An 18,808-nucleotide genomic window follows, 5' to 3' on the forward strand; every position below is an offset into this window, starting at 1 on the left:
TAGCTGTGTAGGGTCCCAATCCACTTGGCTGGGAGGAGATGGGCACACAGCTGTGTTAGGGCTGCTGTGCTGCACTCTGAATGGAGGAGCAGCTCATTGCTGTGAAGCTGTTGGTGCTGGTGGATTCAAAGCAGAGTGTGAGCTCTTATGGGGCTCAGAACAACCCCACAGCTGCTGTTTGCATCTGAAGGATGATGTGAAGTTGGTCCCGTGGCTCCGTACTGCAGTGATGTGCAGGTAAGGAGACCCTGCTGCAATATAAGGGGGGTGTTTGTGCTGGAGGGGACCCCAGCGGCACATGAGCTGCCCCCATTCCCCATAGCTTCGTGCTGTCCTGGCTGTGCAATGCAGATGGGGCTGGGATGGGACTGGTCCCATGGCTGGGAATAGGGCCTTGCTGCCGGGCTGTGCTCCGTGCATCCCATGGGATCGGGACGGAGCTGCCATTGGCTCCAGCAGGGAGTGCTGACCGCCAGCCTGCGCCGAACTATTTCCTGTTGCTGCAGCGTTAATGCTAAACAGACCTTTCTCTCTTTCTCTCTACAGCCAAAGTGCGGAGGCTGCGCTGCCGTCCCGGTGAGTACAACGTGGGCTGATGGGGCTCCTCTGTGTGTGCTCAGCATGAAGGTATCGGCTCTGTGATGTCCCATACACAGGGATGGGGTGTTGGGGATGTGGGGAGAGGGGAGGCCGTGCTCAGTGCTACGGGACGGCTCCGTGTTTAGGGGGATGTGGGGTTGTTCAGTGCTTGGGGGGATCACAGTGCTTGGGGCTTTGGGGCTGTCCTTGTGGTGCTGCTCTGGGGAGGGTTAGGGCACCAGTCCCCATCCTTATGGCCGCAGTGGCCCCATGGCTGCCCTTGTGTTGGTCTTAAAGCAGCTTTGTGCTCCAGCACCCCATGGCAGGGCTGTGTCTCCAACCCAGCATTGGGGCTGGGACCTTCCTGTGCACCCCGACAGCCCCGTTATGGGGTCTCCCCACTGCAGCAGCTCCGGACGGTCCAGGGCTGGTTCTGCTGATGTGTCACATTTTCTGCATTTCTTTCCTCATTCCTTCGTCCGTGGAGACGTTTCTGGGAATTGAGTTTCCTTCTGCCAGGGCCTGAGCTCTGCATCGCCTCCGCCCCATAGAACGGCCCCATAGCACGGCCCCAGCCCCACACCAGCACTAGGGGGGACCCCAGAGGGGGCTGTGACTCCCTCCGTCCCCTCCCAGCACTTTCCCATAGGAAGCTCAGCACTTCATCCCATGGGGGTCAGCGCCCGCCCCACGTCCCTCCCTCTGCTCATCCCACCGCTGCCCTTTGCCCCACGGCCCCGTCCTTGTCCCCATGCCACAAGGCAAACAGCCCAGGCTCGTGGTAGGAGGAGCCCTGGGGTGCACAGGGTGAGGAGGACCCCGCAGGTCCCATCCCGGAGCTGTGTCCCACGGCGGAAGGGCCCATCCCGGTACCACGGATCCGCTTGGAGGAGCCACATCCTGCCCAGCCCTGCAGGAAGGGCAGAGGGTGGTGGGAGCTGGACGGTGCCCCACTCACCCCATGTCCCACAGATGTGCTGTCCCCAGAGGCCCTGATTGCAGCCATGGAGAGCCGCAAGCAGGACATGGAGCTGCTGAGCAACAGCATGGCCGCATACGCACACATCCGAGGTGAGGACATGGGGCACGTCCTACTGGGGACCCCTTAAGGCTCCTGCCCACCCGCTGAGCCCCATTGTTCCAACCCTGCAGCCAACCCCGAGAGCTTTGGGTTGTACTTCGTGCTGGGTGTCTGCTTTGGGCTGGTGCTGACGCTGTGTCTGCTGCTGCTGCGCATCTCCTGCCGGCCCCGCACGGCCCGGCCCGGCCCCTCCGACCTCAGCGAGGATGATGATGATGATGATGATGAAGATGAAGAGGACACTGTGGATCGCGCCGCCTCCGAGTCGCTGCTGCCGATGACCGAGATCCCGTTGGAGTGTCACAGCCCTGGGGACGGTGCTGCGCCCATCAACGTCTTCGCATCGGCCGAGGAGCTGGAGCGGGCGCAACGACTGGAGGAGCGAGAGCGGATCATCCGCGAGATCTGGCGCAATGGGCAACCTGACCTGCTGGGCTGCGGCACCATGAGCCGCGGGCATCACTACTGAGCAACCACCACCGGGAACAGGGGGACAACGAGATGACCAGGAACAGGGGGACAATGAGATGACCAGGAACATGGACCAGTCCATCACCAGATGCACTTTGAGCCGTCGGTACGAACCAGGCCGGGGCTGAGCAGCCCCTGGGATGAAGGCAGCGCTGCTGGTGCTGCCCATACAGCGCGGTGCTGTCCCGCTTCCCATCCCTGTCTCCATCCTGATGCATTTATCTGCCCCCTCCGGATGTTTCCCGGTGGGCTCAGAGCTGCTCCCCCCCTCCATATCCAGCCCACATCGCTCCCATCCCCGCCACTTTCCTTCCATATGGACAAAAATAGCTCCAGCCCCGCCGGATCCAGATGTTTTCCAGATGTTCTCCCAGTCCTACAACGGTGGCCAAAGGCCAAACCGAGCCGAGGGCGGCGGATGGGAAACAGTGCGGGGGCTGCGGGAGGAGGAGGAAGAACCACCACCCCCCCATCAAAGCCAGTGGGGCATCAACCCCACAGCAGCCACAGCCCTGCATGGAGCTGAGTCCTCCCTATGGAGCCCTTCGCTGCTGCTGGGTATGGAGGTTTGAGTGGCAGAGTAAAGCTGTGAAAGGCAGAGATTGAAACACAGAAGGAAGCCGTGACACCTAACCTCATTTATTGTGTTTTATTTGCATAAACAAACGTCGGGGGGTTTGGCTGAAGAGGAGCCGTAAGAGTCCAAACAAACCCAAATCCTACTCGGTGTGTGCAAAGGGGGAGCACAGCAATAAGGGGGGGTAGAGCGGAGCAGGCCGTGCCTTCAGCCTGGTGCTGCCACCAGCTCCTGCTGAGGGCTCTCATTGCAAGCAGAAGCCATAAAGCAGGACAAAGGGAGGGGGGTTGCCTTCATTGTTATAAAAAATGAATAAAAAAGACTGAAAAAATCCTCGTTTTTGAGCTTTTTTTAAGCCGGGGGGGGGGGCTGAGATGCCTTAGGAAACCATTAGCAGGGCGCTGGGGGGGCACAAAAGGAATTGGGGGGTACAAAGAAGGCAGCAGCACACACCAGGTCTAACACTGCACAATACCATGGGGTGGGGGGGCAGCTGTTCCTTTTGCTTTCAAACCAAGCTCATCCCGTTGCCTCTCAGCCATAAAAAGGGGAAGGGGTGGCTTATAAAGGGGTGATTTTAAAGGGGTGGTTTTTAAAGGCCCCCCCCCCCCCAATTAAAAGGTGACATTAAAATAAAACAAACCCCCCCATTTATAAAAGCGAATGGTTTGGTCCCAAGGAGTCAACACTGAGATCTTTATTCACATGCTTCAAACGCTTCTTTTTCAACGTAAAGAACCGAAAATGAGTGTTGAAATGACCATCGAATGGATTTCCCTACGTAAAAGGCCTAAAAAGGAGAGGATGGGTTAAAAAGAACTGAATACACAACAGGGATGGGGGGGGAAATGGGGCTGGGGGAACCAACCCCGAGCTGCACTACTTCAAATGATAAAAGAGAAACAAAAAACATCAACTAAGGGGGGCACGAACCCGACCCCACGGCGCCTTCAAAGCCTGATAGCAAAATAAACCCCAAAGAACAAAGTGAGGAACCAACCATCCTGGGAGGGGACGGGCAGAACAGCCTCAGCCACAACTGCACCTCATTCAGTCCATAAAGTCTTTGGGAAGAGACGCGCTCGGTGAGCGGATCCCAAGCAGAAATGATGCATCAGTTCCGGCCCATATTGAGGGGGGCAGAGCTCTGACAAGGCGGGGGGAACATCGGGGTTAGAGCAGGGCCCCCCTATAGGGGCTCAGCTCCTGGGGCTGCCCTGAGGCCCAGCACAGCCAATGGTGCTCCCAGCACTGCAGCTATTCGGCCACAGACTGCAGGCTGTCCTTATCCTCCCTGTTCTCCGTCCCGCTCTCGTCGTCTTCGATTTCACCTTCTTCCCCACTGAATTTATCGTGGGCCCATTTGGGGCTGGTGCTCGATTTCCTGAACATGAAACGGCCTCGTCCCCTTGGGAAAGCACCGCGGCCACGGCCTCTGCTCACCCACTTCTCTGCGCCTTCACCCTCGCGGTCGTCGTGCTGTATGGGAGGAAGGCAAGGACAGCGGTAACACAGAGCTCAGCACCAAGGGAGGGGGATGAACCCAACCCTGAGCTGCACAGAGATAGAAATTAAGTGATAGTGAAAGAAATGAAACCCTGAAGGTCAATTAAAGGCAAAGCACTCCTACCAGGTAGTACTTCTTGCTCTTCGGTGTGTACTCGGGATCCCAATCCTCCTCCCTGCTTCTCTTCTGGAAGTCGTTGTTGCCGCCGCTGTTGCTGTTATTGTTGCCTGAAAAGTTGCCTCTCCCCCATCCTCTCCCCCTGGCCCTGAATTGCTGTAACAGCAAAACACAAAAGGGAAGTTAAACAGATGGACCAGCAGTGCTACTTCCAAGGCACCAAGAGATGCAGGGCAGCTTCTGACTGCACAGGGGGTGGGGAAGCACTTACAAAGGTCCCTCGGGCTCTTCCTCTCTCATTTGGGCCTGTGAATTCCTTAGTTCCAAGTCGGGACTTGTCAAAGCCTGTGCTGCTTTCCTCCCTCTCCTCGGTCTCCTCGGGATACTCCTCTGCTTTCACTGAATGAGAGGACCGTGATGATGATGAGCTGGATCTGGATCTTTCCCGCACCCTTCGGTGCTTCCTGTTCCAGCGATAGGAAATAAAGGTGGGGAGGGGGGAAAACAGCACCTGGATTAATCACTCAGCAATAACCTGCTGGCTAACAAACTATTTCATCAGCCCCCCAGCAGGACAAGGCTTTCCTTCTCCTGCTATGAGGAGTCACAGTTCAGCATCAGCTGCGATGTGCTGATCTAGTGGAGGCCCCAAGGTTCCTCAGTCCTGGTTCTGCTGCTTTTAAAGCAGCCCAGTAGGAGATAAGGAGCCATTGGAGACCAGCAGCCTCTCTCCTCTCAGCCTCCTTCCCATTCACAGACTTTTAGCCAGGCAGAAAAATTAAGCTAATAAAAAAGGTTCAAAGTGAACTCGAAGCAAAATCACTTCAACGCTGCCATCGCCTGTAACTGGAACAAGAAGAAAAAGGAACTTACCCACTGCGACACACGGAACCTTCCCATTTACCTTTACCAGTTACTTTACGTTCCAGATAGACACAACGGCATCAAGGAGACACGCAGGGGAATAATTCACACCTCAGCAGCAGTTATGTCACAACCACATAAACACGAGGCTGCCTCCAGCTTTAACAGCAGACACACGAAATGCAGAAGGAAATCCCTATGGGGGTTTTCTACATACTTTTTCTTTGAGCCTTTGTGACTTTTCTCCGTTTTCTCAGTCGATCTTTCCCTTGAGTGACTGGAATCCCTGGACTCCACCGACTCTCTGGATTTATCACGTTTAAGATCTCTTTCCTTATGTTTTTTACGGCGCTCGATATCAAGGCGCAGGTCAACAGGGTCATCCTTGTATTTCCCTTCAGCCTACAAGGGCAGGGATGGGGAGAGTTGAACACACAGACCTGCAGCACCCACCATTCAGCACCATTACTTTACTACTGACTGCACTGAGCAGGGCTTTATCTGAATGCTACTGCATCACTCTGCATCCTATAATGGAGCATTGGCTATCAAACTCAGGTTTGATCTGTGAGATTTCAGCCTTTCTACATTAATAACCCTTTAAAACAGCATTAGAATAGCCTGCTTATAGGGGAACGCTGATACTTATTGTACACCACAGCCAGTGAGATGAGAGCAACTTGGAAACCCAATGTGTGTGTGTGTAATGCTGGAAGGCCTGGGGTACATCACAGGGCAGCAGCATCCAGCAGGGCTCTATGAACTTAAGGAGAAGCAAAAGCTGTTTGCCAGCTTGGATTCACCAGGGGCAGTTCATTGAGTGTGCCAAGAGATGGAGGCCACAGGAATGCAGCGATCGAGGCTGTTTGTTTGGAAGGATCCCACTGCTGTGTTGTCTTTAACAGCTTCCCCTTGTCTAGGGGGCACCAAATAGAAGGTGCTCAAAGACCATCCAGCTCTATAGAAAGCACCCAGCTCATGGTCTATGTGTGTCAGCTACACGATGTGGCAATGCTTGCTCGAGGTTCAATTCGAATGGCTGCTTAAACGCCAGCATCAACACAGCCCCCAAAGCAACTGCTGCTACACAGCTCTAATCTCAAGGACTTGATACACGACATAAATCAGATTAATCGCCTCGAATGAAATACAACAGGATTAGTAATTCTCCAGCTATTAAACTTTTTACTTACATGAGTTTCTAAACACTCTCTTTTTGTTTGTTTGTTTGTTTAAATAAAAATGCCAAATAACGCAGGACTGGGAGCAGTTTTGGTTGGGTTTTTTTTTGTGCTCTTCTGCTTTCCCCAGGCAAAGAGCTTTAATTTCTACTCTGAGAACACAACTGCTCCCAACACGGTGGATGGCAGATAAGTGATAAAATCATCAGCAGCTCCCTTATGTGGTACAGCAAACAACTATCGGGTTTGGGAGGGCACGTCTGTTTCACGGAAGGCTGGCGAGCTGTTTGGAACCCAGGTTTATAATATACTCTGCCAAGCTGATGCTCAGAGTTCAGGCCCATCAAATCCATCTCACCATCGTCCATGTCAAGCCACCAAGTGTTTGGAAAGAATCGAAAACAAATATGAAACAAGTGAGGTTTCAAGCAGGACTGTTCAAAAAAATCTCTTCAATGTAAATATGCACCGAGGTGAATAGACAAAGGTTACAATCCCAAACATCGCGTTAAGCCGCTTCTAGGATGGTTTAAGGTAAGTAATTATGGCTTAACACGAGCTACAGCTAAACACACTCCATTCCCAAAGGTCTGCTCTATGACAACAGGTGCTGAATGTTAACTAACAGCAATCAACAGAAACGCTACAGCAAGTTGTTAGAACAAAATCCATCACCCTCTTAACAGTGTATTTCACTTATGTATTACACTTATTTACTCTCCTCTCTTTGACATGCATGTCTCTTTGAAAACATGGTTGGCAATAGTGCATGGATACAATTGATTTGATAATACTTACAAGCAGACAAATATCACAAAAAGTCTCTTCTCTCATCATGGGCACTTGTTCCAAAAATCCTCTCATTTTTCTCAAGCTCACCTCAATTGACTTTGGGGTCATTTACCATAGTCTAAACCACTTCACAAAGGTTGTTGATACATTTTTAATAAAAATTAACCCTTTGTAGTTCATTTTTAGAATTATGCCCATCCTTAAAAGAAAAACACAAACTTAAGTAGAGAGTAATTTAAACAAAAACATCACTGTTAAGTTCATGCCCAATGCACTCATTTTGTTCAATTAAACTAAGCAGAGTGACAGTTCACCTTGAAGCCGGGATCTCTGGAGCTTTTCGATTCCTCTTGAGAGAATCCATGTTTTCTAAAAGTACTGGGAGAAATATCTATCCTCCTGAAAGCAAAGGAAGCACAAAGATAAGCTTGGTTACAAGGCGACATCCGACATGAAAGCTTAAGATTCGCTTTAAAGGAGACTATCATATATTCCCAAAGGGATTGGAAAACTCATTTTTCCCCCCTTTTGATGAAGCTGCTACAGAGCGAGTTAAGTTCTCTGAGCCAACAGTTCTCCTGATGTGAAGTTACTGTTCACTAAGTGTCTGTTCAAGTTCTCTTCCATCTGCAGACAAAAAGACAGCTCACTTTTGCTTACCCAGTAACATCTAAAAGACGTCAGGTCTAAACATCAGGACTCCAACGACAGCCCAAGCCATTGCCTCCCCTCCGAGGCATCACTTCTGCTCATGGATTTAATAACTGACTTCCTTAGGCCAAGCAGAAGATCAGACATAAGACTAACACGAAGGCCACGCTGTACTACTCCCTTAGCCAGGCACAGATAGACCCATTTTCTCCTATTTTTTGAGTTATTCCAGAACGACTGTCGAGCTTAAAGCCTGAAAACCCTCCTGCCACGGCACCAACCTGTGAATTTCAGGGCTCTTTTTATTTTTAGCTGCTTCTTGTTCCATTCCTTTCTTTAGGTATTTGGTAAAGCGTTCGTTCAGCGTCATTCCTGACGATCCAAAGTGATGCTCTGTTGGAGGGGTTGAGTAAACAATGCCACAACATTAATACCATTTTTTTGTTAAAATAAAGAGCTCGTCAGTCCTACAGCTTGGTCAAATCTAACAATGGTTGTCTTCCACCACCTCAAGGGTTTTACAGAAGGTACAGCCAGACTCTTCTCAGAGCTACATGATAAAAGGACAAGAGAGGGTTACCACAGGCTACAAGAGAAGTTCTGACCACATATAAGGAAAGCACACCCCCCCAGCCCCCCACCCACAAGTGAATGTGGCTGAGCACTGGAACATTCAAGCTCTACACTTTTCATTTCAGCATTCAACCTGATTCAACCCCAGACAATGTGATCCAATGCACATGCTAACACTGCTTCGAGCAGGAGGCTGAGCTAGGTCTCTTAGAATCACCTCCAGTCTGAATTATTCTATCACTACGTCATCATCAGTTGCTTTTGTTGTCTACAACTTATCTACTAGAGAACAGCTTTTCATGCACTCTGGTAAATGCTTGGAAAGAACTCATTTGGACAAAGCAGGAAGGAGTGAACCTCCACGTGAGGACACGCAGACTTTGACCTACCTCTTACATGATGGACTATGGTCACTATGTGTTGAGCAAACAGTTCCGAAGGACTTCGCTGAGACTGAGCAGATTGAATGTGATGAAATATGGAACGAAACTCCTGCTCTTTTTTGTTGCTGTGCACAAGGTCACGACACAGCTTGCGTTCCTGAGCAAGGATGCCACTTGGACTAGAAAAACAAACAGGCCACACAAAACAGAACATAGGAATCAGTCCAAGATGACTTAACATTTCAGAAGTCAGAAGCTGACTGCACTTTTTTTTATGTAATGCTATGAAATCACCTACAAAACATTCAATAGCTTAAGCAGATCGTTTATTTAAAACCCTGAAATACACTAATGTAGGTTACTGGAGTAATTCAGATCACTGCTGCTCTGCATAGACACTGAGTGCCGTGAGACACAAGCTCCTTCTGAAGCACGGCTGGCTGCAATGCTCTGCTGCTGCTCCTAAATCCCAGGTTAACTTCTAACATCCCACATGAGCACACACAAACACTTACTGGCTGCTCCTGTCCCAGCGCGCTCTCTGAAGTACATTTTACTGTCTCAAGATTTCTTGAAACAAGGCAGAAGTGGCTGTCAGTGCTTCCTAGAGTTTCGGTAATGCTACGTTGAGAATAAGTGTAAGTGCTCTCCAGAGGAAATGCCATTTAAGCTGCACTGTCATTTCAATGTACCTCTAATTCTCTATCAGCAAGAAGACACTAAGCAGCCAGCTCTTTCCAGAGGCCGTTGTAACACAGAAACTGATGCAGAAGCACTTACATTCTGAAATGACCTTACATCTAGTTGTAGGAAAAAAATCAGGACAAGTTATTTAACCTTTGTACTATACCTTCATCATTGTACAGTGGCAATCCCTCCAACCTCCCGCCATACAAAGGGGCCATACAAGTCCTCCAGTGCCACAAAAATTCAAGCTTCAAAATGCAAAATGTGATGTAATATTGATCCTTCCTCACACCTCACACTCATGTGAAGGGCTCCAGAGCAGAAAGAGGCAGCAAAAATCACTGTTTCAGCAGCCCCAAACCACAGCAGACACTTACCGCGCAAGATCTTCATCAAAGGAATCCATCCGAATATTGACCTGGGCCTCACGAGTAATGGAAAAGGAGGACTTGCCAGGAGCCAGCCCATCTCCTTTGGAACCTGGCTTCTCCTTTACCTCAGAGGCCTTTCGTGGTGGGGGAGAAGAGCTTTTTTCCTGGCTTGTTTTATAAGTGGTCACCCTGAAATTCTTTTCAGGAACAAAGCCCCGGTGACCAGACTCAGCTCTCTTGGACGCCGGCCTCTCTTCCTTCTTAGATCTCTCCGAGTAGCTCTCCTCCTCCATTTCCTCAGACTTTCTCTGCTTCTCTTTTCCAGGTGGCAAGAACACCACACCTTCCCATTTGCCTTGCCTATCCTCTTCTTGACTTTTACTCGATGTCGCCACCACTTTCGACATAAATTTGGGCTCATCATCAAAATCTGAATCCTTACGGCCTTTGGCCTTTTCTTTCTTTTCCTGATCATCCGATTCCTCTTTGCCATAATGACTTTCCTTGTGGAACTCCGGGGCCTTTGGCTTGTCAAAGTCATCCCGGAACTTGTAACGCTTGGGGGACTGACTGCCACGATATCCCTTCTCAGAATCTCCTTTGGATGTATAGGAATCTGATTTTGCTTTTCCATCTGTCGATCCAACCTCAGAGAAATTCCCTTTTTCTTTATTTTTTTCCTTCTCAACGTTTGTTACTTTCTGATCTTTGTCTTTCCCATTCTCCGCCTTCTGCTCTTCCAGATACCTGTTCAGAAAACAGACATTACTGTTAGTTTCCTTATTAAAAGAGGTCAGTATCTCAATGAAAAGCAGCCAGCTCTTACAGAACACTAAGCTATGCATGTACAGAGGGCTCTCACTAAGCCCTAAGCAGTTAAGATGTACAGCAGATTTCTCAGCCTTGACTTAGGCTTTCAGATGTCGATAAATAAAACAGATGTAGAAGAAAATGGATATGCAGAACTGATGAAATGAGGCTTAAAACAAATAAAACAGCTTACCCACAGATGTATTGGAAGGAAAATAGTAACATCTTACCCAATCGGTTTGTTTACTTACAAACCTGCTTCAGGAGAACAACACATCATAACTTTCAAACTGGGCTGTTCTGCTTTAAACAACATACTGGAAATAAAAGGCTCAAAAGCTACTTCAAATTTGGGATGCAAGTTTCATAGGTAAGCTAAATATTTCATGACAGACTGCAAATACAAATAAAAGCAAAAAGGTTAACAGAAGAGAATATTGACTTTGCTGGGAGAAGACAAAACACTCTGAGAACAATTCATCACAAGATAATTTAAAGCATTGAAGTTATGTTTTAAAGGAGTCACTAAGCAAAACCTGAGGTTTAAAAAGCCCAAGGACATGAGTCCAGAGCTCTGGAAAGCCCAGAGTCACACATTTCTCCGTTCCTTCTTTAAAGTTTGGACATCCCAGGTAGGGGATCAGTCCAAAATAACTTAAAAGAATCAATTTTAAAGCACTTATGAATGCTTCCATCCCCCGCGCTTCCCCAGCCTCATCACGGATGGAACACATCACTTGCCTCTTGGAGAAGGCTCCTCCACCAGGAGCTGTGCTTTCCTCCTTCTGAGATGCACCATACATGGAACTGATTGGCGTTGGACTTTTGCACACAGGGCTCTTTCTTGTTGGACTCAAACCTGACGAGCCGTGGTCAAATGGGCTCTGATGAGATCCTGCCTGAAAGGAGGTGCTGCTCTGTGACACAGAGCTCATCTGTGAGGGGTTGGACAGTGGGGAGCTCGACTTCTGCAATGGACTCGGCCGAGGAGAACGCCGCCTCACCACAACTGATTGCAGAGGGCTTTTTAATGCAGGGCTGCGCTCCCTCGGGCTGAGCTCAGGTGCAGCAGCTCTCGATGCTGAGCTGCTACCATAGGTGGACACATCCTGCCATGGTTTTGATCCCTCGGACGCCTTGGCATCTTGAGCAGCTGCTCCTGAAAACTGCTGCTCTTTCGAATCATCTCCTTGGTTCTCTCCTGAAGCCTGAGACGCCCGGGCTTCCTTGGAAGATGACTTTTTGTCCTTTCCAGATTTACGCTTGGAAGACTCAACCCGGCTGTGGTTGGAGGAAGACCGAGAAGAGGAAGATCTCCTCGACCGATCAGATGAAGACTTATCTGAATTTCTAGAGTGACTCCTAGACCTTGGGGAAGGAGACCTTCTCTTGGGTGAACGGGAGCGCGATCTCCCCCTCCGAGGGCTGTAAGCTTGGCGGTAGTTTTGCCAGTTAGACCTGTAATTCCCATATCCTCCTCTGTTATATTGGCCCCATGGATAGAACCCTCGATTTCTGCCTCGGAAATAATATGGTCTCCTGTATCCTCTGTTATGACCTCTGAAATCTCGGTTCTGATAGACTCTTGGATGGTTCCTTTCCCTGTTATGAGATGGGGAATATGACCTTGAACGGGACCTAGAACTGATAAAAAAAGACACGTTGTTATTGTTGGCACAACTTAATATATGAAGAAGGGCAGTTCTGGAGCATATGGTGCACTGCTCTAGAGATGAAGCTCCACAAGGTGAACCAGCTGCCACAATTCCAGAGCTCCAACTCAAACTAACAGAGGGATGCACTCACTCCTCCGACAGCCTGACACCACGAGGTGGCAATGTTTGGTGCTCCCTCTGCTCACTTCCTCCTGATGTGAAAGCTCTGGCTATTCAGAAATAGAACTGAATCCAAGACAAGTCCAAAGCCTGCAAGAGGACTTCCAACTTCCCTCTGCAAACAACTTGGTTTGATGGAAGTCTCCGCCTCTTTGTTCTGTCATGCCCTCTCACTCCAACTGTATGTTTATTACTACTATGAACATTATGGATTTCTCAGAGCTAACTGCAGTTAAATTAACTTTCTCTACTTCATACAGTCAGAACTGATGCTTTTGTTAACTGACTGCTGTATGCTGAGGAGAGGGGCAGGGATCTATCCTATCTTTCCTAGTTGTGCCTATTAACTGACATGGAGACTTGATTGTGTTTTTAAGGCAGAAAAAGCACACAACACGTGCTAAAGTCTCTCAAGTCTGGGATCAATTATATCAAAAGCCTGGGGAAAAAAACCTTGAGATGTTTAACAACACAAAGCAGTATGTTTTGCTATAAATCTTCCTTGCTCTGACCACAGAACAGCTGGCTGGGGGAGCAGAGAACCACTCACCAGGAACTGGCTGGGCACGGTCAGCAGGTGGTGAGTGATTAGACTGCGCACCACTTGTTCTATGTACATCTTTTTTAATCATCAATATTATTTTCCCTTCCTTTTCTATCCTATTAAACTGTCCTTGATCTCAAATCAGACATTTCCCCCCCCACCTCCCTCAACTGTGCTCAGCTGCCTGTCAGGTTAAACCACAACACATACAGGTTGGCAGGAAGCATCCTAAGACGCAGGACGCTGTCTGTCCTAAATGTAATCCAAGGCTTCCATGGAAAAGAAGGAAGAGACAAAGCACCTGAGCAGGAGAGAGGAGGAACAGTCACACACACAGACCTGAGAGCTGCACACACTCACCTGAGCCTGCGCTTCCTCGAGCGTGAAACAGAGCGAGAACGGGAACGAGATTTGGAGAAGGAACGTGAGTGTGACCTCGATCCGGATCTCGAACGAGAAGAACGAGATCCAGATTTGGATTTGTTGGTTTTAGACATCTTGAGAGCGCTCGTCAGTTACACCTGAAGGAAACAGTGAAATGAAGTCAATGGAATGTGGAGTCGTACCTCAGACCTGGGGGAACAGGCAACACCTGCAGCGATGTGAAGCTCAGTAAGGCTGCAAATATGGGCGCTTCAAGGGGCTGCGCCTGCTAACAGCCACATGAATTCAGAACAGAACATTTATCTCAGTCAAAGGAGGAAATCTGCAAAAAGAATAAGAGGTTTTAACCCTGAATATTTACGAGTTTGAGCGCTACAGTTGAAAGCAACAAGTTAATAGAAAAACCAGGAACAGGCAGAAGCCGTGCTGTTGGCTTAGGCATGACAACCTTTAAGGAGACATTTAATTTCAACCACATCACCAGCAATACAGACAGCACCAACAAGCACGGTCTGTGATCTCCTCCACGCAGGACTAGCAGCAAACTTAATGTACCAGGGTGACAGGTCAGAACAGCTCTGGTGTCACTTGTGTCCTGCAGTTCCACTGCTTGCAGTGGTTGACCTATTTAATCTCTGGTATCCAGCCATAAACAAAATTCCTTAGAATTTAACATTCGATCATGTTGCAAAATATGCTCCAGGATTTGATTCCCTGCTGGTTTTTCTTTCAGTTTAGTTCTTCGGTCGAAATGGAAAATGCTTTCGTCCCTGACTTGGAGAAGAGGAAGCGAACTCCACTCCCTCACTCCCCAGATTAAGTTTCCCGTTGCTATTTGCCTTCACAGAAACCTGAGAGCTCAGCTGCAGGCTAGGAAAGGAAACAGATGCCAGGGGGAGCTGGTGATGGGATTCTCGACTATTCCACATGGGGGTTAGTATAAAGATTTGAACTCTGCAATGCCAGAGACAGTTGATGAAGCTGAGAAGAGAAACTGCACTCATTAATCAATACTTAAGTTTCATTCACAACATAGGAAGCAATTCATCTAGCATTTAACAGGCCGCTGACTTCACCCCACCATCTGCATCATTTGCTTCCCATGAAGGAAAGCAAGACTGGAAGACCACACTGTCATCACATCAGGCAATTTCTGCATGAAAAGCCATGAATGGCTTTGGAGAGGTTTCAGCAGGTGCTTCCCTCTCAGCACTCACCCACGTGAGCCAACAAATTTGTGGCCAGATAGGAAAACCATCTTCAGCAGCTTGGCAGGCTGATCAGGTTAAGATAATGAGGAAGTAAAAGGGGTGGACTACAGTCCAATGTTTATTGCACTTAGTACCATCACCAAATACAAAGTGAGCTCAGTTCTAATCCCTTCAGCCCTTCCTGAAGCTGCTCACTCCTGTGCTGATGAATCAAGTCAAGGAACTGATCCAGCTGCAACGTCAGTTAAAAATAAAGCAGCCAAATACGAGTCCTCAGAAGCCTGGAAAAGGTCTTAAAAGTATCACCTGTGTGAAGCCATTTATATCTTTGTAGTGTACCTGGATTCACAGCTCTAACTAGCCAAACATTAGTGTGGTACAGGTGCCAGAAGTTCCCTTGTTTTTGTAGTTATTTTTAATCTTTGCCAGTGCTTTTCGAGTTGCTTCACTCCTAACACGAGGCAACTCCCTAAAGAATAGGAACCAAACGTCTGGGTTCTATCAGTAATCACAAGGTTAAGCAAACCAAGTGTTGGAGCCGTTTCATCTCCCACATTAACAGGGAGTTGTAACCTTCCTGCGATATACACACAGTCCTTCTAACAATTATTTACTTACTGAGATCAAACGAGTCCTGGTGCTCAAAGAACCAGCTCTGGAATACTCTGTTCTTACAGTGCTTCCTAAGGATTGCTCTGAATTTAGAGCCAGCTGGAAAGGAAGTGAAGACGAGCTGTGAGAGCAGCACTGGCTGCTCACTTACCTCACCAGTTCTGTTTCCTCACTGAAGATGGTGCTGGGCCTTTGCAAAGCATTAGAAATTAAAGTGTGGCTGCTCCTGCAACTGCAGCAGAAGCATTTACACAGTGCTGTGGTGACTCTGCATTAACAATCTGCTCTGAGAGGGGTCAAGTTTCCTTCCTGCTTGCAGCGAGGCAACCGCCGCCCCATAGCACTGACTCCCTCTACCTTAAAAGGGCCACAATTGCATCTACTGACCAACAGAAGGTTTACAAATGGAAAACCAGCAGCCTGGAATCTCCTCACTGACAAAATTTCTTATATTTGGAGACTATTAAAAGAATCAAAAGTTTGCCTTCTTCATTTCTAAGCCCACTCACCGCAAACCATCCCACTCAGATAACACAGTAATAGAGAATGCTCCGACTGAGCCACTTCAATGGACTTTGCCCAGAAATGAAACTTTTGTCATGAAACAGTGGCAGAGAAGTTAATGTTTTACAGGCTTTAAGTCTTCTGACAGAACCCAACTCTGCTCCAAGCAATGAGAAAAATCACTGCCAAGTCCACTGCTGTCAGAAACTTCCTCTGGGCACCCAAGATGCACAATAGTTTTACATTGCTTTTCAAGCAGCCACTGACTGAAATCAATGCTTCACACAGCAGCATGGACAACAAAGAGAATTCAATTGAGCTTAACTTGCAGCATGGCCACAATAAGGGATGGCAGAAGGATATTCCAAATCCTCAGACAGTTTTACCAGCTTTGAAGATCCTGTTTTCTGTGGTGTCCTACCTGCACGAGCAGCTTCACACTCTGCACCTTCAACAGTCAGTTTTACCGTCTGAGTTGTGTCAATTAGGAAACCAGGAAACAAACCTGAAATGAGAAGATAAATACATTGAAGCATTAAGTATTTACAGGATCAGTTTCTGCTGTCAGAAAGCAAAAGGAGCCAGCTTCCTCAATTCCAATTTCAAGTGCAGCCTTTGTCCCAGTCAAGATCCATCTCTGCAACTTTAACATCTCAGGAAACAGAAAATCTGACTGAGCAATTAGAAATAGAAAATCGAATAGAAATAAAATAATAATAATAGAAATAGAGCTGACTAATATTAGGTAAGATACAACGATGAAAGATAGGAAATCAGAAGAGGACTGAGCAGAACTCAGCAGTAACCAACCACTATCTTTAGCATGGACAAACTACAGCTCATCAACTACAGATGTCACCAGGGTTTTACTGCTGCAAACTGTGCCTTAATGATGAAATCTGAGCTAGAAGCCTCAGCGTTAGGAACCAGAGCTTAGTTTTCTCTAAGGGTAAATTAAAAAGAAGAAAAGACTATGGTAGATATGACCATCATGAACACCTGTATATCAGGTTGATGTCAGGCAGCTGGTGAGCACAGAAGAAAAACATCTATAATAAGAAGGGAAAACGTCCCATCAGCATTTTGCTTCCAGACCCACAAAAGCCAGGAACAGAAAGTCAGCAAGCAGAAAGTGCAGAGAACTCAGAAGAAACTGAGTTCTCATTTACGTAAAAAGGGAAATAAGGGACTTAAACTCATCCAGATATTAACAAGTCCTCACGTTTCACAAGCAAAGTGAGAGATTCTGATGTCAGCCATCACATCTTCCTGTTACCATGGAGTGCAACACTGCAAACACCATTCTCAGCTGGCATGAAATGTAACCCCATGATGGGACTATTCATAGCCCTGACATGATAAAGCTAAATTAAGCAGGAGCTCTTTGCTTTCCCTGACCTAGTGGCAACGATTCCCCCTGTCACTCAGCCCCTGCTAACGCTCTGACCCACCCAATGGGGTGGATGTTTCCCTTATTGCAAACCCAGCCTGAAAACAGCCAACAAAATGGCACCAGGAGCCAGAGCAGCTGCTGCTGTTCATGTTATTAATCTCCCTTCCAACAGCCACAACCTGAACTATATGGATATAGACCTGGGTAGATGGATACGGACCTGGGTAGATGGATACGGACCCAGATAGATGGATATGGACCTGGGTAGATGAACATATATGTCACACAGAGCAGTTCTCTGCACCATGATAACTCAGTGTGACCCCAAAGCCTTGATATTGGGCTGGCATATCAAGCTATTAAACAACTGCTTCCTAATAGCATCGACCATGGGCCACTAAGGTGCCCACAGAAACCCATCCATGCAGCCCTTGCTGAATGAATGAACTATGGACCCACAACATGGAACTAAGAATGAGAAGAGCAGAAAGGCACCAGCATAAACCCAAACACAAAGAGCCACAAGCAGACAAAGTATCCCTCCAAACACACTGCAATGTCTCAGCACCCATCTCTGCAGGCTCTATAGTGCGCTCCCTTGAAGGCAATTTGCAAGACCCGTTTCCTAAAGCTTTTCAACCAACCCGAAATCAGGTTCCACAACCAAAACCAACACAGAATCCTCCTCAGCCACAGCATTCGCCAAGAGCAAAACCAACAGACACACTGGAAACAGCCCTAATGTTTCACACCAGCCTTCCCAGCAATAATTACATTAATTAACAACCTGACCTCGCTACTAGAGGGAAGGGATATTCCAGCAGCCCTAAGCAGGGGTAATTGGGTGATTGACCTGTCTGTGCTCTTGCTGAGTGGTCCCTATGGGCTCCTATGGGCTCCCTACGGGCTCCTATGGTTCCTATGGGCTCCCTATGGGTTCCTATGGGTTCCCTACAGGCTCCCTATGGGCTCCTATGGTTCCAAATCGCCCCATAAGTGGGTCCCAAATCACCCCATAAGTGGGTCCCCAGCCCCATAAGTGACTCCCCCAGCCCCATAAGTGGGTCCCCAGCCCCATAAGTGAGTTTGGGGGTCCTAATGGGTCCCATAAGTGAGTTTCGGGGTCCCAAATCGCCCCATAAGTGGGTCTCAAATCGCCCCATAAGTGAGTTCTGGGGGTCCCAAACCCCATAAGTGGGTCCCATATTGCCCCATAAGTGAGTCTGGGGGGCACACAGAGCCCCATAAGTGACCTCCAGCCCCATAAGTGGGTCAAAATCGCCCCATAAGTGACTCTGGTTGGTCCCAAACCCCATATTATGGGCGGCGCCGTTAGGGCCTAGGATGGGAGGGGGGGGGGGATGGGAGAGCAATACGCGGCCTGAGGGGGGAGAACATCGTACCCATGGGATGGGAGGGGAAATAACAGGGGAAATAATAAGGGAAATAGGGGAAATTAATAAGGGAAATAGGGGGTCGGTCCCGCGGCACTCACCGGGCCCAGCTCCGCCTGCGGCCTGCTCGGCGGACAGACACCTCCACCTCCTCCTCACGCACTTCCGCTTCGCGCCCGCCCGCCGCCCTCTCGCAAAGGATGCCGGGAGGAGTAGTCCATACCCCCACAGCGCTCCTCCTATAGCAGGGAGAGCTGGACTACATAACCCAGTGTGCATTGCGTTGG

General features: G+C 48.5%; 2 protein-coding genes across 8 annotated transcripts; one reads left to right on the plus strand and one right to left on the minus strand.

Moving 5' to 3' along the window:
* Positions 1-33: 33 nt before the first annotated feature.
* Positions 34-3,605, plus strand: EVA1B (eva-1 homolog B). 5 transcript variants are annotated; one of them, XM_015883439.2, is made up of 4 exons: positions 34-237; positions 547-627; positions 1,552-1,650; positions 1,732-3,605. In XM_015883439.2, the coding sequence occupies exons 3-4, from the start codon at positions 1,584-1,586 to the stop codon at positions 2,127-2,129; spliced, it is 465 nt and encodes a 154-aa protein (XP_015738925.1). In that variant the 5' UTR covers positions 34-237; positions 547-627; positions 1,552-1,583; the 3' UTR covers positions 2,130-3,605. The 5 variants fall into 5 exon arrangements, with proteins under 5 accessions (XP_015738925.1, XP_015738922.1, XP_015738926.1 ...); XM_015883436.2 differs by having other exon boundaries at positions 547-576; XM_015883440.2 differs by lacking the exon at positions 34-237 and having other exon boundaries at positions 251-627.
* THRAP3 (thyroid hormone receptor associated protein 3) lies at positions 3,376-18,695 on the minus strand. Of its 3 annotated transcripts, XM_015883429.1 has the most exons (13): positions 18,623-18,695; positions 16,156-16,239; positions 15,237-15,329; positions 13,384-13,544; positions 11,386-12,288; positions 9,841-10,581; positions 8,783-8,955; positions 8,102-8,213; positions 7,484-7,568; positions 5,414-5,598; positions 4,604-4,796; positions 4,339-4,488; positions 3,463-4,187 (listed from the first exon to the last, which is right to left on the minus strand). In XM_015883429.1, exons 4-13 carry the CDS (start codon positions 13,518-13,520, stop codon positions 3,966-3,968), a joined length of 2,901 nt encoding a protein of 966 aa, XP_015738915.1. In that variant the 5' UTR covers positions 13,521-13,544; positions 15,237-15,329; positions 16,156-16,239; positions 18,623-18,695; the 3' UTR covers positions 3,463-3,965. The 3 variants fall into 3 exon arrangements, with proteins under 3 accessions (XP_015738914.1, XP_015738915.1, XP_015738916.1); XM_015883428.1 differs by lacking the exon at positions 15,237-15,329 and having other exon boundaries at positions 3,376-4,187; XM_015883430.2 differs by lacking the exons at positions 15,237-15,329; positions 16,156-16,239; positions 18,623-18,695 and adding an exon at positions 15,382-15,614.
* Positions 18,696-18,808: the final 113 nt, after the last annotated feature.

This window comes from Coturnix japonica, chromosome 23 (assembly GCF_001577835.2).
Source record: "Coturnix japonica isolate 7356 chromosome 23, Coturnix japonica 2.1, whole genome shotgun sequence".
In the NCBI taxonomy this organism is placed as follows: Eukaryota; Metazoa; Chordata; class Aves; order Galliformes; family Phasianidae; genus Coturnix; species Coturnix japonica.

Bases quoted from the DNA above. Each gene is read 5' to 3' on its own strand.
- EVA1B (XM_015883439.2), top strand. From the start codon at position 1,584: ATGGAGAGCCGCAAGCAGGACATGGAGCTGCTGAGCAACAGCATGGCC. The intron at 1,651-1,731 runs GTGAGGACATGG...CCAACCCTGCAG, and splicing joins CGCATACGCACACATCCGAG to CCAACCCCGAGAGCTTTGGG.
- THRAP3 (XM_015883428.1), bottom strand. From the start codon at position 13,520: ATGTCTAAAACCAACAAATCCAAATCTGGATCTCGTTCTTCTCGTTCG. The intron at 12,289-13,383 runs GTGAGTGTGTGC...TTTTTTTATCAG, and splicing joins TCGAGGAAGCGCAGGCTCAG to TTCTAGGTCCCGTTCAAGGT. The intron at 4,188-4,338 runs GTAGGAGTGCTT...CCTCCCATACAG, and splicing joins AGAGCAAGAAGTACTACCTG to CACGACGACCGCGAGGGTGA.